The sequence below is a fragment of the Gymnogyps californianus genome, chromosome 18 (genome assembly GCF_018139145.2).
Source record: "Gymnogyps californianus isolate 813 chromosome 18, ASM1813914v2, whole genome shotgun sequence".
Taxonomy (NCBI): Eukaryota; Metazoa; Chordata; class Aves; order Accipitriformes; family Cathartidae; genus Gymnogyps; species Gymnogyps californianus.
The window spans coordinates 6352409-6368579 of NC_059488.1; the positions used below are offsets into that span (position 1 = coordinate 6352409).

The 16171-nt window shown below is 44.4% G+C and overlaps 1 protein-coding gene across 2 annotated transcripts; it reads left to right on the plus strand.

Annotated features, from left to right (window-relative positions):
- Positions 1–221: 221 nt before the first annotated feature.
- DOLPP1 (dolichyldiphosphatase 1) lies at positions 222–14314 on the plus strand. Of its 2 annotated transcripts, XM_050907780.1 has the most exons (8): positions 222–297; positions 8030–8130; positions 9770–9854; positions 10123–10222; positions 11071–11169; positions 12510–12638; positions 13426–13515; positions 14004–14314. In XM_050907780.1, the coding sequence occupies exons 1-8, from the start codon at positions 222–224 to the stop codon at positions 14038–14040; spliced, it is 717 nt and encodes a 238-aa protein (XP_050763737.1). In that variant the 3' UTR covers positions 14041–14314. The 2 variants fall into 2 exon arrangements, with proteins under 2 accessions (XP_050763737.1, XP_050763738.1); XM_050907781.1 differs by lacking the exon at positions 12510–12638.
- The last annotated feature ends 1857 nt before the right edge of the window (positions 14315–16171 follow it).

A 16171-nucleotide genomic window follows, 5' to 3' on the forward strand; every position in this document is an offset into this window, starting at 1 on the left:
GCTACCTGCGTCCCCCTCCTATTGGGCACCGATGCTAGTTGGCTATTGGCTCTGCCGGTCCCCGGGTTGGATTTTTAATTGGGTGGCTGTGGGTTGGCCGGCGCCTCACCTGCCGCGCAGCGTTATTGGGCCGCCGCTCTCCGCGTCCCCGCCCATTGGTCGCACCGCCCCTTAAGTGCGTTCCGATTGGCCGTGGTGGCCCGGCCCGGTATCCGGGTAAGATGGCCGCAGTCGGAGAGTGCTCGCTCCCCGCTCCGTGGCGGCCGGTCTCCCTCACTCACGTCGAGTATCCCGCAGGTAAAGCTCCGCTTCGCCCCCGCCCGGCCTCCCCGGTGGCCGCCGCGCCGCTCCCCGCGGCGGACTCCGCCCGCCGCTCCACAGCACCCCTCAGGGCCGGGCTGGCAGCTGCGAAATAGTGAGCCATTGAGCGGTCGCTCTGAGGCGGCGAGGCGCGCGTGCGCGCTGGGGGCGGTGGGACTCGCTGCCGGATAGTGAGCCGCGGGGGGACTCGGCGTTGCGCATGCGCCCTGACGAGGCGCCGTGCTCCAGGGGCTGCTGAGCCCCAGGCAGTGAAGGGGGCCGGGAGGGGGGGCCCGGGGCGCGGCCCTGTCCCGCCGCCGTGGGGCCAGGGGGCCAGGCCTGCCCTCCCTTGTCACTCTCCCACCTCCACACCACTGCCTCGCCCCTCTCTGCAGCCCCCAGGCACGCCTGGCCATGTGTGGCTGTCCCTGGGCCTCGAGGTGTGGGCCCCACCCAGGGCGTGCCTGCTCCCCCACAGCGGCATGGTGGGGCTGGGTGTCCTCTCCCTGCCCTGTCGTTGGGTGTCTGGGTTGATGCTGGAGGTCTGACTTGGTATGTCAGAGAGCCAGCTGGCCCTGGTGTTCCCTCATGGCATCCCGGGGAGCTGTGCCGTGGCAGGGCGGCCCTGCTCCTGAGGTGGGCTTGGCTGCCAGGTGGCTTTTGTGGCTGTGCTGGGAGTGAGCCCCGCGGTTGTGCTTTGGTCAAGCAGCGCTGTGGGAAATGCCCAGAGGACGACAGGCGCAGAGCTTCCTGTAGGTCAGCACTTGGCAAGGTGGGTTTGGGTGCAGTCAGTGGTGAGAAGCGACGGGTGCCTGCCTGCAGGATGGGCTGTTCCAGCTGGGGCAGTGGTATAATCTGCAAAGGTCCTGTGCCATGTCACTGTGGCACTGCGTGCCGGCAGCCTGGCCCATGTTCTGGTAGGATGAATCCCTGATCTACCAGTGTGCAAACGCAAATAGGTCTGTATTCAGATAGCGGCTGTCTAAGCAGTGTCTCATTAGTAACTGTGGTCTTTAGGAGCTTCTTTTCAGGTGCTTTGTGCTGTGCTGTTTTTGGGTGAGATAGAAAAACTTTTTTTTTAGCTGCTTGTTGTAATCAAAGGTAATAGAAAAAGCAAGGTGTGAAGTGTCAGAGTTAGTACTGACAATCTGATCAAAATCCAAATTTTGTATTAACACTGTTCTCAGTATTGCTAGTTCTCCTAGCAAGTCCCTAACTTGCCATAAAGTGTTGCTGTGTGTCCTATTTCAATAGCTGGATTTTCGTTCCTGATGAAAGCTCCTCTCAGTAGTGCAATACCTAAAGCTTCTAAAGTGCTTAGGGATCTTCTGGGTTGAAAGTACCCATTTAGCCAGAAGACTTGAAATGTGACAACACTGGAAAGATCTGGTGCTGGAAATACATTATTTCTTGGTGTGAAACACCCCCATCACCCCCACCCCCCCCCCCCCCCCCATGGCTGCTTTGTGGTTTTCTGTGATATTTTATGTGAAAGATTGGCATTTCCTTTTCTGTCTTGCATTTTCCTTCACCCTGTACGTTCTTCTGCCATCCCCCTTCTCAAATATATTAATGTGGCAGTTTGGGGGAGACGGGAATAATCTTTCCAGTAGTACTGATATATTCATCTTTGTATTTTATCTCCTTATCTGAACCTGGCAGTATACACAGAGCATCCTGTGCACTATTTGTTGGATTGGTTTGGGAAATGAAGGTGGTTGAAATTGCTGCACAAGGGTTATCTGTCAGATCTTAAAGAATGTGACATAACATGATTATTTTCTCTCTGCATTGAGTGCTTTCATACAGGCAAATGGAGAAGATGATTGCGTGGAGGGGGTAAATCACCACCGAGATTAGGGTTATGTATTGAGGGGTTGAACACTGCATTTGTCTTGGATAAAACATGTAATTATGGAAGCCTATAAAGTGGAGACAAAGGACTAAAACATTAAAACAGCTGGAGGTACAAAAGTTTCTTTATTTTCGTCTAGAAAAATGAGTTGCAGTAAGATGGTAGGTCTGATACTTTTACCTGGATTTGGGGAGGTGCTCTAACTTTATTTAGAAAGCTGCTTACATTCTGTCTGTGTACAGCTTAAGTTCAGGTCTGTAAAGCTGCTAGATAATGCATATTTATAAAATAGTGATGTTGGCAGTACGCTCAGCACAGTGGAGTTAATGTAGCCTTGTGCTGATAGAGAGGGGTCAGAATGAGAAATAGATCCTGCTTTTACCAGCGTAAGTTATTAAGCTGTCTTGGCATGTCATACACTGTTGTGTGGCAAACATCTTTTGCTCTTGGCTGATCCCAGAGGCTGCGGGCCTGGAGTGCAGCGTGCTGAGCCACTGGGGCAGCTGGCTCTTAAAATCTCATGTCTTTAAAGACTTCCAGTGCAGAACTGCTGTCATCCCAGCTTTCATCTGCCAAGAGTGATGGTCCTTCTCGCGGTGACCAGGTGAAAAGCAGTCACTGCTGATTTCTGTCTGGCAGATGAAGCCCATTATTGGGCTTCTGCTTCTAATTGTGAAGGGGAGAGGTGTCTCCAGAAGGGTGCTTGTCCTCCCTATCTTTATCTAATGTTTCCATATCGATAGCGATATAGTGCAAAACGCCAGACACCCATCCTTACTGCTTGTGTGGCTGGCTGCTCAGTTCTCCAGGGCTTTCTGCGATGTCAACTTTGAGCAAGATCAAATGAGAAACAGCGGATGAATGCTGTGTTAGTCAACTGCAAACTGGTCTGAGTAACGGGATCTTGGAGACCTAACTGAAATATTACCCGTAGTAAATGTCAAGATCAAACATAGGGAAAAGAAACCAACAATGGCAGTGTTACTTGACAGTGTGTTAAAGCATGCTGCTGAGGAGGACAGTCTTTAAAAATATCGTCCTGATAATCGCTTTCAGAAATGTTTGGTCCTGGAGCTTTTCACATCAGCAACTGTACTTTGGTGAGACCACGGAATGATCTGGCATAGTGTCGGGTTGCTGGCAGGTAGGCAGGAATAATCCTCCTTCTGTATGTCTTTCCAGTAATCGACTGGTGATTGCATCAAGATTGTTAAGCCCTTTGATGGATATATAAAAGCTATACTCTGAATATGTCTGATTGCTCTCTGAACCCATTTCCGCTGTGGATCTCACAGTATCTTTGGCACTGAGCTTTGTAACTTAATGTGGTGGTTGTTTCTTTTCTGCTTTTGAGTCCACTACTCAGTAATTTCATCAAACACTCTCTATCTCACGTGCAGTGAGAGGAAATAAATGTTTGCTGTCCATTTCTCCATATCATTCATGACTTTATAGAACAGTTGTATCTTCTGTTTACCTTTTTCAGCTGAAAGTCTGAGTTATTTGATATTTTTGGAGTGGCTACTGTTCCATTCGTGTTATCTTTGTCCCCTTTCTATTTGCCTTTTCTGTGTTTACCATCCCTTTTTAGACAGTGACACCAGAATCACATAATAAATTTTTGTAGTGCTCTAACGGTAACTTGTTTTGCTCTTAAAAATGTTCTTGCCTTTTTGACTGCTGCAGAGCATCAGATACTACTCTGAAGGTATTGGCTCACACTAAGCCTGAGGGTTTCTTGTTTGATAACAACTAAACTAAATCCTGTCATGTTGTGTGTATAATTAGGGTTGTTTTTTCCCGTATGCATTGCTTTGCTTGGGATGACTTTGTGTTGCAGACTTAAAACTCATCTTCAGGGACTTCCTGTCTGTAGGGTGAGTTTCACTGGAGAAACATTGAGTTCCTGGTTTGTTTGGGTTTTTATTATTATTTGGAGAAAAGAAAAAAAAAAACTTCCTCTCTTCAGTGCCGCTGGGATTCTTAAAGCTTTGGGACTTTCTGGACCTCCTCTTCTCACGTTGGACAAATTCTTTAAGGAGAGGAATGTGGCGTGCCAAACCCTTTCTTTGCAGAATGACAGAGAATCTTCCTGTTTTCTCAGTTGTGAAGGGTGTTTACTACAGTCAGGCAGAGTTGCAGAGGCAAGCGTGCAGAATCAACCCATTGGTGAAAAGGTGCATCGGAGCAAAGGTGCTCATGCTGTGTATGTACTTTGGCTCAGCAGTTCTCATTGCTATTCAGTATCAGCACGTGTTGCTCCTATAGGAATGTTTGTTCTGATAACCCTTGCTGTGATTTCTGTTTAGGGTGGTAGCTCACCAGTCAGGGCTCATTTCGTAGCTAAGTAGTATTTGTTGTTGAAAGAAGCAGATACCACTCAGTTGTTTGGCTTCTTTAATGCGGGGTTTTATGTTTAATCTTCCTGCAGAAGTTTCATGTCTGATGTGTGCTTTTTATGCTGTAATTTAAAGCCTCCTGAAGATATTTTTACTTTCTCACAGCTTGTGATATCAGGATATGCACAAGTAGAGGAAATGACGATCCATCATGAATATTTACTGGTGTAAATGCATGTGACACACATATGCTGCATGTTGTCTGTGCAACTTGCACACATGCATTTAGTCAAGAGCATACGACCAGCAGCAGTGCCACAAATAGACGCTTCAATAGGAAGCGGTGGTGGTGGTGGTAAAGCTAGGTCTTGTGGTATGTTGTGGTTAGAGTGTTGTTGATTCACATTTTTACATTATATACAGGTTAACCTAATGTGGTGAAGTTTGGATATTTCCACTGAAAGAATGCTGGGTAAAATGTTGAATTGGAGCAGAAGTAGATGCTGAATGAAGGCTGAAAAAAATGGCGTGCTTCTGAGCTATTTATACTGTTTCACCTATTTATTTCTTGGGTGCCTAAAAATGAGGTAGCTGGGTTCTTTATTTTTGCATCTTAAGCCCCAAATGATGTCTGGGGAAGGCTGGACTTTAAAAAAAGCAGAATTTAAAACAAAACCCAGGCTATATATTAAATAGATTTTCCTTTGCATTTTTTCAGAGGTTTTGTCTCTGTTCTTACTGGTTGGAGGAATTGCTTTAAAATTCCCAAGTTTAGTAAAATGAAGAAAAATTAGTTTTTAATAAAAGGGGGGGGGAAATCTGCTTGCTAGATCTGACTGGACTTCAAACTGTTGGCTCTCCTGCAAGTCCCCTTTCTCTGGGAATAAGTCTCTGAGCGCACTGGAGCGTGAGAGTAGATAGGAGTGACACAAGTAATCACGCTCTGAGGCCCCGGGAGTGCTGTGCAGTGATCAGCGCTGGCCTTTCTCTCAGAGCTTGCTTTGCTTTCTTCACTGGCGATTTCCAATCATTTAAGAGCTGGTTTAGTTAGTGCAGCTCTGCCTTGAACTGCTAATCTAGCGAGTACATTTTTGATGGCATTAGTGAGTTCCTGGTGTAGCTCCCAGGGCATAGCAAAAGTGCTGCGTTCAGTTAGTGCACAGCTATTTGCCTCCTCCCCTAGGAAGAAGTGGCTTCAGAATGTGATTCTGATTGATTGCTGTTAGCCACAGTAATATGAAATATTATTAATGCTATCTCTGTTCTATTCTAAATGGACAGTTGAAATGTTTGGGGAGCTATTGTGTTAAGATTGTCTGAGTAAAGGACTTGGTACTCTGCCTGCAGGCAGCATCTAGGAGTGATGGTTTCTGGTTCTCTGCCTCGGGTTCAAGTGTGGGTTGTGCGCCGGTGAAGTCTGGGTGGCTTGATTTATTGGGTATGTTATCATGTAACGTAGTGAAGGATCTTGAGTTTGGTACTGCTGATGCTATTTAAATTAAAAGACTACTTCCTTAAGTATTCTTCCACCATCTGCACAAGAAATAGAACCCCCCGAGAAGATAAATAATCTAGTTTGGTTTCTACTTGACACAATTACGGCTTTTAGTCATGAAGTGCTAAGCCTTTATGTACCGTGGATTAACAGAGTGAATGATCTGAAACATGGTGATTCCTCAATGATGAGCTATTTTCAGTTGGTAACACTGGAATTGAGACTATCGGAAAGTATTCCAAAGGCTTTCAGGGTAATTTTGAATGTCTGGTGGCTTGTCTCATGAATTCTCTCATCATATAAGAGAGGATGCATTTTGTTGAGAGTTTGTGATTTATGTAAAACCATAAGGGGCTTGATTCTCTATTGCCAGGTAACTGATCTGTCACTTACATCCACGTTGCATTACCATAATACATGGCTGTTCTGCTTTGGGAGCATTTGGAACCCAACTGATGCAAGGCAAACCTGCCATGTGGTGCAAGAGAAGTTTCAAATTCAGTGTCTTCTAAGACTTTTCAGGTTAAAACCAAAATAGAACCTCACTTCAGTGAAAACCCAGTATTCTTGGGGGTTTTGTCCTCCAACTCTTCCTAATTTCACTGGTGTTGCAAACTAAAACTCCTGCAAGTAATCCTTGCTGATGATGTTGCTGGTTCCCAAATCTAACCCAGAGTCTGGAATTCAAGAGGGATCTATGTGCTGTACCTGATGTAACCACAACTATGTGGCAATAACATCAGCAGAGTGAACTTTGTAGCAGTGCAATAACTTTTTTTTATCAGTTCCAGTATTCAGAGGCTGAGGTTAAAGTCCATTTTGCCAAGTGCTGTTTTAAAATGTGGGTGCGTGGGCTGGGGAGATTCAGTGTCTTGCAGTGGAATTGATCTAGGAATGAGTCCAATGCTCAGCCTTGCAGAGGCATCCTGTTTCCTTTTGAGAGGAGGGAGGAAGGATAAATTTATGTGGAGGCTGATCCTTTTGTGTTCAGTGATGGGATGGAGAAGATCTAGTCTCTGAGAACCAATATAGAAAGTACCCCGTCTCAAGTTGCTCACTGGCTTCATACCGCATTTTTGTAGTGACTACTGTCTTTAAAGATTCTCTGGTAGAGAGTTCTCGCTCTCCTGATACAAATTGCTGATCTTGGAACAAAATTACTCTGATAATTTTTTGTTTACTTGGAATTTATGCTGACATCTTCTCTCCAAATACTTTTGTATGTGTCCTTTTTCAGGGAACAGAGGCAAGAGAAACTTAGATCAAAATACATAGCTGCTCTTTACTGTTGTTTGCCTACTTCTGTGTCTGTAATAGTTCAGGATAAAGGTTTTGAGGTACCTTATGACCTCTTGTGAGGTCCCATTGCTGCTCCCTGATTCTCCCTGGGGGATAACTAGACTGTTAGCTATTTGGGGTGGAGGCCCAAAGTCACTTCTGTGTGATACAAGTGGGCTACTGCTTAAAAAGCAGTCTCCTTTTTTTTCCCCTTTATCTCCTGCTATGTTTAGCTATTTATTTCCACCCCATTTTGCTAATGCTAGTGTTCATGCAGACACATGGTGAGACAGATTAGGGAGCTGATCCAGCTGAAAACTAACCCATTTTAGTAAGGGAGCGGGAAAGGATTTGTTTGGGGAGTGTTTGCTGGTAATTGCTGGCACAGGGAGGCAATATGAATGAGGGGGAGGGAAAGACGCTGCCTCTTTTGCAGCAGCCTGTGCTTATGTTGGATTAAAGTGACTCTGGGCCCACACCCATGGTCATTGTTGTAAATTGGCTGGCAGTAATCTGTGCTGAACGATGCCAAGCTCCTCTCATCCCTGCTTTTGAACCTGCATGTAAGCACTGCTGTCTTCCTTGCCTTGGCTTCTCTTCGGCTGGAGCAGCAGTAGTCAGTCTGCAAAATGGAGACTTGCTGCAGTGCTGAGTTTGCCCCTCTGCTGTCAGTGATTCAGGGCACCAACTGACCCACGCTCTGGTGGCAGGCCAGTACCTGTGAAGTTCAAACTGATTTGTTTCTCTTGTTTGTTTCCCTAGGTGATTTCTCTGGTCAGCTTTTAGCTTATTTGAGTCTTGGTCCAATATTCATTATTGTTGGCTTTGTAACACTCATCATATTCAAGAGAGAGCTTCACACGGTGAGTCCTTCTCTCCCTTCCCAGCTTCTCCTTATGACAAAAGTCTTTTCCTTTGTCACCTGGTGCTCCTGTATTCACACTTCTTTTTCTCTCTTTAAAGAGCAAGCTTAGGTAAGGTGATCTTCCTGTCAAAGAACAGCAGGAGACACTTATCACCTGTATCAGGTTAAAAGACTGCTTAGCCTTTGCTGACTTTTCTGTTACTCTGTGGTATGTTTTGGGCATTATCTGTCCAAAAACATTGAGGGAGATGTCTGAGGAACTAAAGAATGCTGTTGCAGAGTGGGAACACTCCCAAGATCCGGTAGGATCATAGCACTTGTAGGTTCCTGCAAGATGGGCAGCATATGCAGGAGATGGTGTCTGTAACTCAGTAGGATGTGCTTTCTTTGAACTACTGAGGCAGAAAAGGGGATACAAAGTAAAACCTACAGATTCCCAAGGGAGTGGATCTGTCTATAATGGCTGCTTCCCAGCTGTGAATGGAATACCAGAGACAGAAGAGACTTGCTTCTGTCCAAATGACCAAGAAGGGACTCTTTTGTAATATATAATGCTTTCTGTCTGCTCTGACAGGTAGTTGGGAATCAGTGTCATGGATAAATTCCCTTTAGGAGGTATAAACCTCTTGTAACATTTGCCCTCAGTAAACAGATAAAATAGGGGCCAGTGAAAGGATTTTGGGAGCAGATTTCTAATATAGGGCCATGGTGTCATGGGAACCAGTGGCTCAAGGGACCTGGGAATGGGACTTCTAGGTTATTAAGCTGATGCTAGCTAGGAGAGGCAGCTGTTAAGTTTTTGCAACCCAAAAGAGAGAATAAGCTAGAGTAACTATTGCACAAATTCGTAGGTTTTTGAATACAGGGGCTTGTTAGGCGTTGGTAACGAGACAAATGTTGAGGTTGATTCCCGGTTCTTTACGTGGGAAGTCCCCGTTGAGCTGGAGAGAGATGCTAGCAGACTTGCAGCAGCCTGACCCGTAGCTCAGGACATAGAGTGAAAAATTGCTTCATCATCTGGAATGGGACTGAGTGTTAAGGAGGCAGAGTATCATCACCAGCTGCAAATTTGATCATAGCAGCAGGATTAATTTAGGGGAAGTGTATGGACTATGGAATTAAAGAGTAAAAATAAATGCTACCAGTCTAGCTCAGTTCAGAGTGTGACTTCATTTTAGACTAAAGACAGCAACTTCAAGATGAAAATACTCATAGAGGGAAAAGCCAGAAAGCCTAAAAAGTCACCTTTTTTAAGCTATTTACCCAAACAACAGTGTGTGCACTCCCCCTGTTGGTGGTTGGGGAAAGACAATCCCTTAAAACCAGCCCTGGTAAAAAATGTCACTTTCTATACTTGCTGGTGGAAGTATGATAACAGAATTGCTATACAGTGTCATTTTTGTCTTTTTGTCTATCATCTGCTGAAAACCTGCATATACACAATGTGTTGCCAAATACATGAAGTGGGCTGAAAAAGAAATGCTTTTCTTCCTCAGGTAGAGAATTTTGAAGCCATTGGTCTTAACTCTAGTAGTCAAAGAAAATTAGAAACATAGTTTGGGGTTTTGTCAACAGAGAGTGCCTGGTAAGTAGATGGATCTTTTAGATAGGATGACACAGTTGTCTTGCCTTCGCAGATCTCTTTCTTGGGAGGGCTGGCATTCAACGAGGGAGTGAACTGGTTAATAAAAAATGTAATCCGGGAGCCTCGGCCCTGCGAAGGTATGGTATGGCCCATTGGTGTCATGGTGTCGGTTGAGTTTTGAGTGGAATGCTAACTGTGGGGGGTTAGAGGGTATTTTCCCCTTTGCCTCATGTTGGCTTTGGATGTTTGGGTGTAAGAAGGCTGGCAGAGCCATCTGAGCAGAGACGTGTCCTGTGAACTCATGTGCACATACTCCAGCAGAGTGGTCTGGCTTCACATCTGGAACGTTCCAGCTGCTATGTACAGAGTAGACCTTGACCATACTCTTTCTTCTTCTCTTCCCAGAAGCCCATTCAACAGTGACCACAAAATATGGGATGCCGTCCAGCCACTCCCAATTCATGTGGTTTTTCTCTGTCTATTCCTTTCTGTTCCTTTATTTAAGGTAAAAATTCAATGTCAGGTTTTGGCTGTTAATATGTTGAAACACCTGAAATAGATGGCTCCCTTGCTGTGTGCCACTTCAGTGGCATAACGGAATTAAATCTGAGGAACTGCACAATTTACTGTGGCTAGGGTGGATGAAGCATGTCTGTCTCAATCTGAATGTAGGACTGTAGTTACCGTTGCTGAAAACTGAAGGGTACGGGTGGGCCTCCTGTGCCTATCTGGGTACAGGTCTCCTGATTTGCTGCTTCTAAGCTGTGATGATCCACCAGTGTGAGGGAAGAGGGAGGGAATAGGGAGGAGGAAAGAAAAGCTGCTTTCTCATGTGTCTACTCAGTTTTGTCAGTGGGGTTGTCTGCAATCTTTTAGGTAATACCTGTTGCCCACTTGCATGACCTTTTAGTTCATCTCCTTTACCGAGTACTGGTTTTACATGCTGTGCTGTGCTTTTCTGAAATTCTCGCTGGGGCATGGCTCTGTCTTGTGGCTCCACGTGTGGAGGAAGACAAAACTCGCAGTTCCTCCTAGCTTTGTGGATGATGGAGGGACTCTGATGTCTTGGCTCCCTGTTGCATATGCTCAGCATGTGCCTTTCATATCAGTTGCAGTAATTGTGAGCATTCTGCCTTCCATCACAGCAATCCCTGTTATCAGTTGGAGAGAGAAGTGTGGCTTTCTGGCTTCTCTTTAACTGCTGCCAGTGGGACAGATTGCTGCTGGGATGGTATCGAGCTGCCCATGACCCCACTGGAGTAGAGCTTTCCTAGGGTTTCAGAGATAGTGAGAACAGAGATAAGGACTGCTCAGCTCCCTGCCACTGTGCTAATGGCTCTCCATCTCTTTCAGAATGCACCAAACAAACAATGCGAGGTTTCTGGATTTACTATGGCGACATGTGCTCTCCATCTGCCTCGTCACAGTGGCTTTGCTAGTCTCATATAGTAGGTATGGAGCAATTGTTTGTCTTATGCTCTCATACAGTCCTGTGGCCTTTAACAGCCAGCAGACCTGTCATTCCTTATCCTGCATTTCTGATCTAATTCTCAACGACTGCATTGTACAAGTCAGAGCTTTGCAGAAGTTGCTGTGTTGCCATGAGACCCTTCAAATAAGCAAAGGTGCTACATGTGTGGTGCTTCACAGAAGCATTTATAAAACCCAAGATCAGCTGAGTTTGTACCAGTTCCTCATCGGCTCCATTGCCATGCTCTAGCCTCACTGCCTTGCCCTCTTTCCAGCACTAATCATGAAAGCATTGCACCATGCCTTGGCACACCAGCATCTGCAGCATGTGGATTGCTACAGTTGATCAGTCTGATTGTTTTGCTTGAGCATTAGTTAATAAAAACACTTATAGCTGTTTGACTTGCAAGATTTAGTTGTATTAAGATGAATAAAGAAAATGAAACTTTGATAATGATTTTTTCCCCTTAGTAGATTTAAAAAAAAATATATACACACACACATATAAAATGAGCTCCAGTAACTGGAAACCAGACTAACTCAGGCTAGAAATAAGGCCATGTTTTCAACAGGAAAGTAATTACCTGTTGGCACAGTTGACTGTACACTAGAGCTGATTCCTTATTACTGGTTATTTTTTGAATTTCTGACAGGACAATTTCATAACACATATATGGTCTAATTCAAATAAAAATTAACTTGAGGAAATCCAGTGGTCTGTGCTAGGCAGAGGGTCAGATAAGGTGATCTTAATGGCTTTATGATATATGGGTGAAAAGAATTTTGAATGTGACTCGTAGCTCATGTGCATGGATAACTTAACAGACTATTAATACAGCTTTCTGAATGGCTGCAATCACAGTAAGCACGCTGTGGTAGTGCAGCCTTCATGCTGTCACATTTGAGAGCAGCAAATCGTAACAAAAATGCTGTCTATGTTCTTGAAAGCCTTTAAGCCCCAGCTTTGGTGGCTTGGAGGGGGCTTGTCCTGTTACTGGCTTTGGAAAAGTCTCTCGTGGGAACCAACAGTAATAGTTCCTCAGCTAATCCAAAGACACATGAAGAAGAATGTGGAGGGTTATTGAGTTAAGCTCAGACTAGAAGTGTTCTAAGCTGAAACTGCTGTAGCAGGGAAGACATTTTTTGCCAGTTTTTTCCCAACTTTTTTTGCCAGCTTTTTAATGAAAAAAGTAAGATATCCACTTTTAACATCTGGAGGATAACTTGCTCAGAACGTCTGAGGGTCCAGTGAAACATCAGCCCTTGAGGCATGCCTCCTCTTGTTTTAAAGCCTGTCTAGTGACTCTTCTCTTCCACTGCAGGGTTTATTTGCTTTACCACACCTGGAGCCAAGTCTTATATGGAGGTGTGGCAGGAAGCATTATGGCCATAGCCTGGTTTGCCTTCACACAAGAGATACTAACTCCTCTCTTCCCAAGGATAGCTGCATGGTAAGTCTCTCTATTCTGTGGAGGTTTTATTCCTGCAAGTCTGCATTCTGTGGATTGCTGTTTTGCTCATTAAATGAGTCCCTTGCAATGAGTTGGTAACACAGGTGTAGTAGAATTGCCTGGCAAAAGAAAATTTTCCTAATCAATCGGTGTAAAAATTGTCCCTTGCATCTGAAGCAAAACAAACATAAAGATACTTCAGTCTCTAAAATTTTAGTTGTAGCTGTGCAAGCCCTGACTGTAAATGGGCTGCTCAAACTTCTATGAACCACCTAAGTTACAGATGTTAGATAGAAATGAGAATTCCTGGGTTCTGTTCCAGTTTTGCATACTGACTGTTGTGTAACCTACTTGTTCCTCCATGTTTTCTTGTGCATGCATATACAAAGGATGGTATATCCTTGCCTGATGTGGGTGGGGGAGAGAGGAAGTTTAAGCAACTGTTACATTTGTAAAGCCCTACTGAAGCTGTGAGGTGTGGCAGAGTGCTGGAGAAGCTTTTCAAGCAGAACAGACCTTTCTTAATGAACGTCTGATGACCTAGTGAAATTTCAAAGCCATTTAAGTATAATATAATCTGGAAACATTGTATAAGGAAAGAAAAAAAACAAGAGGTTTTTTTGATTAGATTTAACAAGGAGCTCCTTTCCCACCCTGAAGGGTAATAGAATAGTAATGTTAAGTCTGGAGCAGTTTTTGTGCTATTTTTTTTTTTATTTTGATCAAAATTGTGGTGGAGGAAAAAGTCTAATTATTTCTCCCTTTCCACCACCTTGTCCATTTCCAGGCCAATTTCAGAGTTCTTTCTAATCCGAGATACCAGCCTCATTCCTAACATCCTGTGGTTTGAATACACAGTCACGAGAGCAGAGGCAAGGTAAGTGATCTTGGGGGGTGGAGGAGCTGTAGCTGGTTTGACTTGTCAGATGTAGTTATTAATTTATTTTCTAATATGTAGATAGCTGCTGTGGGTAGAATAGTGCAGAGTAAAGATATACCAAGTTGTGGGTTAACTACTGCGTCTGGAAGGTGAGTCTGTTGGGGAGTGTTTGGGATTAAAGAATGTTTCATTTAAATAGTCAGTATTTCAGCTCCCTAGCCCATGTTCTTTGCAAGCAATTGTTTATCATCTTGCATCCACATATGAGCTTGTGCACACGTAAGACACGGTGGATGTTCTAGGACTGTAAGGAGTAGGAAGGGGTGATCTCCCTGTAGAGTATGGTGGGGGCAGCTTTATTTTTGTGTGGAGCTAAGCAGAGCCTTACTTTAATCCTCCTATCTTTTGCCCACTGGTTTGCTGCAATACGCTGCGATAGGGTTGGGGCCACCTCTCTCATCCCGCCCTCTGTGTTGCTATTGCAGAAACAGACAGCGCAAGCTGGGTACGAAGCTCCAGTGACTCGGGAAGTGTGGGGACCAGAGTGCACGTTTTAACGCAGACGGACAAGAGCGGAGACCTGGGAGCAGCAAGGAGCCTTTTAACAGACGGACCAAAGGAACAGGCAGGGACCATACCCAAAACCTGAAAGCCTTTGCTCTGCTTTAGCAGCTAGCTGGATGCTCCCTGATGCATGTGGGACCGTGCAGGAGTAGAAACTCATTTTCAACACAGATGCACATTGCCGGTTGGAATGTACCATCATGTCTACGTCAGGGGAGGGGGGAGAAAATGCCTGGTGTCATGTTCGGGGGAGGGAAAACCAAAAATGAATCCTTTCTGTGACTTTTCTTTTTTTTTCAGCATGAAATATACACACTATTTATTTATTTTTTTAAATGGAACTATTGTTTTTGGGGTGGGTGAGGCATTGTGTGTTTTGTTTTTCCTTTTCGTTTGGGTTTTCCTTTTTGGAAGAAGATGACAAAACTAATTGCAAGTTGATCGTGCTTAATTAGGGCTTTTAACTTTTAAAAATTTCTTAGGGGGGAGGGGAACTAGGATGGGGTGACCTAGGCAGAAGGGAGAGGAAGACTTTCTGTCCTTTCTGCATCCAGTTTGGGAGATCACAATCAATTCCAACTGCACTTTGTACAGATAGAAAGACAGACTAAAGATCTGATTTTTAACACTAGTGACGGTTCTGCAGGGAAGCCTGCACGGATACCATTAAGGGGAGTGTGTGTGTAAAACAAAGGAAAAACTGAAATATACTGACTTATTTTTTTTTTCCACTGCTGCTCCTGTTGTGTAATTAGCAAGAGTGTCTTTCTCAGAATCTTTTCTAGGTGGCAAGATTATCGTACATATCTCACATTTATTCCATCTCTTCCTTTATACTTTTATTACCTCAGGGTTGCTGTGATCTGTACAGCTTCTGTTTGTTGTACTGACTATGCTACCAATGGCACTAGAAAGCCCATTGGTTATAAGCAGTGCTGTGCTACAGTAAGAGTCAGCCTAAAGCCTTACAAAATTCAGTTGCTAGTCTCTGTCTTAAGCACTGGATTTTTTTTTTTCCCTGTTAAAGCTTAAGGGAGGGATTTTTAAGAATGGACAAAGTAACAACCATAAATGAATAACAAGGCGAATGACTAATAACTAGCTCAGCTGCTGTCTGAATTATTTCTTAAAGAGTCCTGTTAGAATCCAACCGTGAACTCAAGTAGTGAGCTTGTCCTAGCAGAGACTCCTACCAGTTATTACAGTGCTTGGTTGGGGTTCTGCAGTAGTAACCTTGAATGCCGAACTCCTACAAGCAAGTTTTGCTTTCCATCCTTCTTCCATTCTGATTCTTCGTTTGGCCAGTCAGCTCTTTGGATGCTGTGGCTCTGTGGGAGTTTGCCTGCCATCTGTGTGTGCTGGTGATGCCTACAACTTCTGTGATCCATGAGTTATCCTGGCAAGGGCTATTCTCAAAGTGCTTCAGGGCTGTGCATGGACACTTTCTGTATTTCTAGTATATAATGCAGCAGTTTAAGTGTAACTACGGAGAAGTATTTATTCAAAGCACAATTGACTTGAACTTTCAAAGATAAAGGACAGCTTCTGAATTGGCTCAAAGGTCATCCAGCGTGCCTTCAATGCAGTCATGTGAGCAGAGGTAAAATGACTGTCACATCTTGGTCTTGCTGCCTGTTTTACTCCTGCCTCTCCACTTTAATCAGACTCTTGCATTATAAAGCTGCTTGAAGTGAGATGTGTTTCTGTTCATCTTGATTATTTTTATTTTTTAAGTTTTCATCTGTGCCTGTTGCCATAGGAGCTTGTGTGTTCGTATGGAGTGGGAGCTGCTGTTGTCTGTTGGACAACCAGAATGTTAACTGTAGAAAGCAGTGATCCTGATCTAGGAGATCAGGAATGAAGGCTGTTTAAATTTCTGTGTTTAAGTAGTTATGGGTAGTAAACTAACTGTTTTCAGTTGTTACAGCAAAGATTTTTTTTTTTTTTAAAAACTGTTTACTATTTGCGTAACGTGAGCAATATCTGAAGGACCTGAGCACTGGATCCGCTTTGAAGGTGTGTCAGAATAAAGAGGCATCTTGCAGCTTTCACAAGGACATTTGATCTGACTTAGAACAGCTCTATTAAA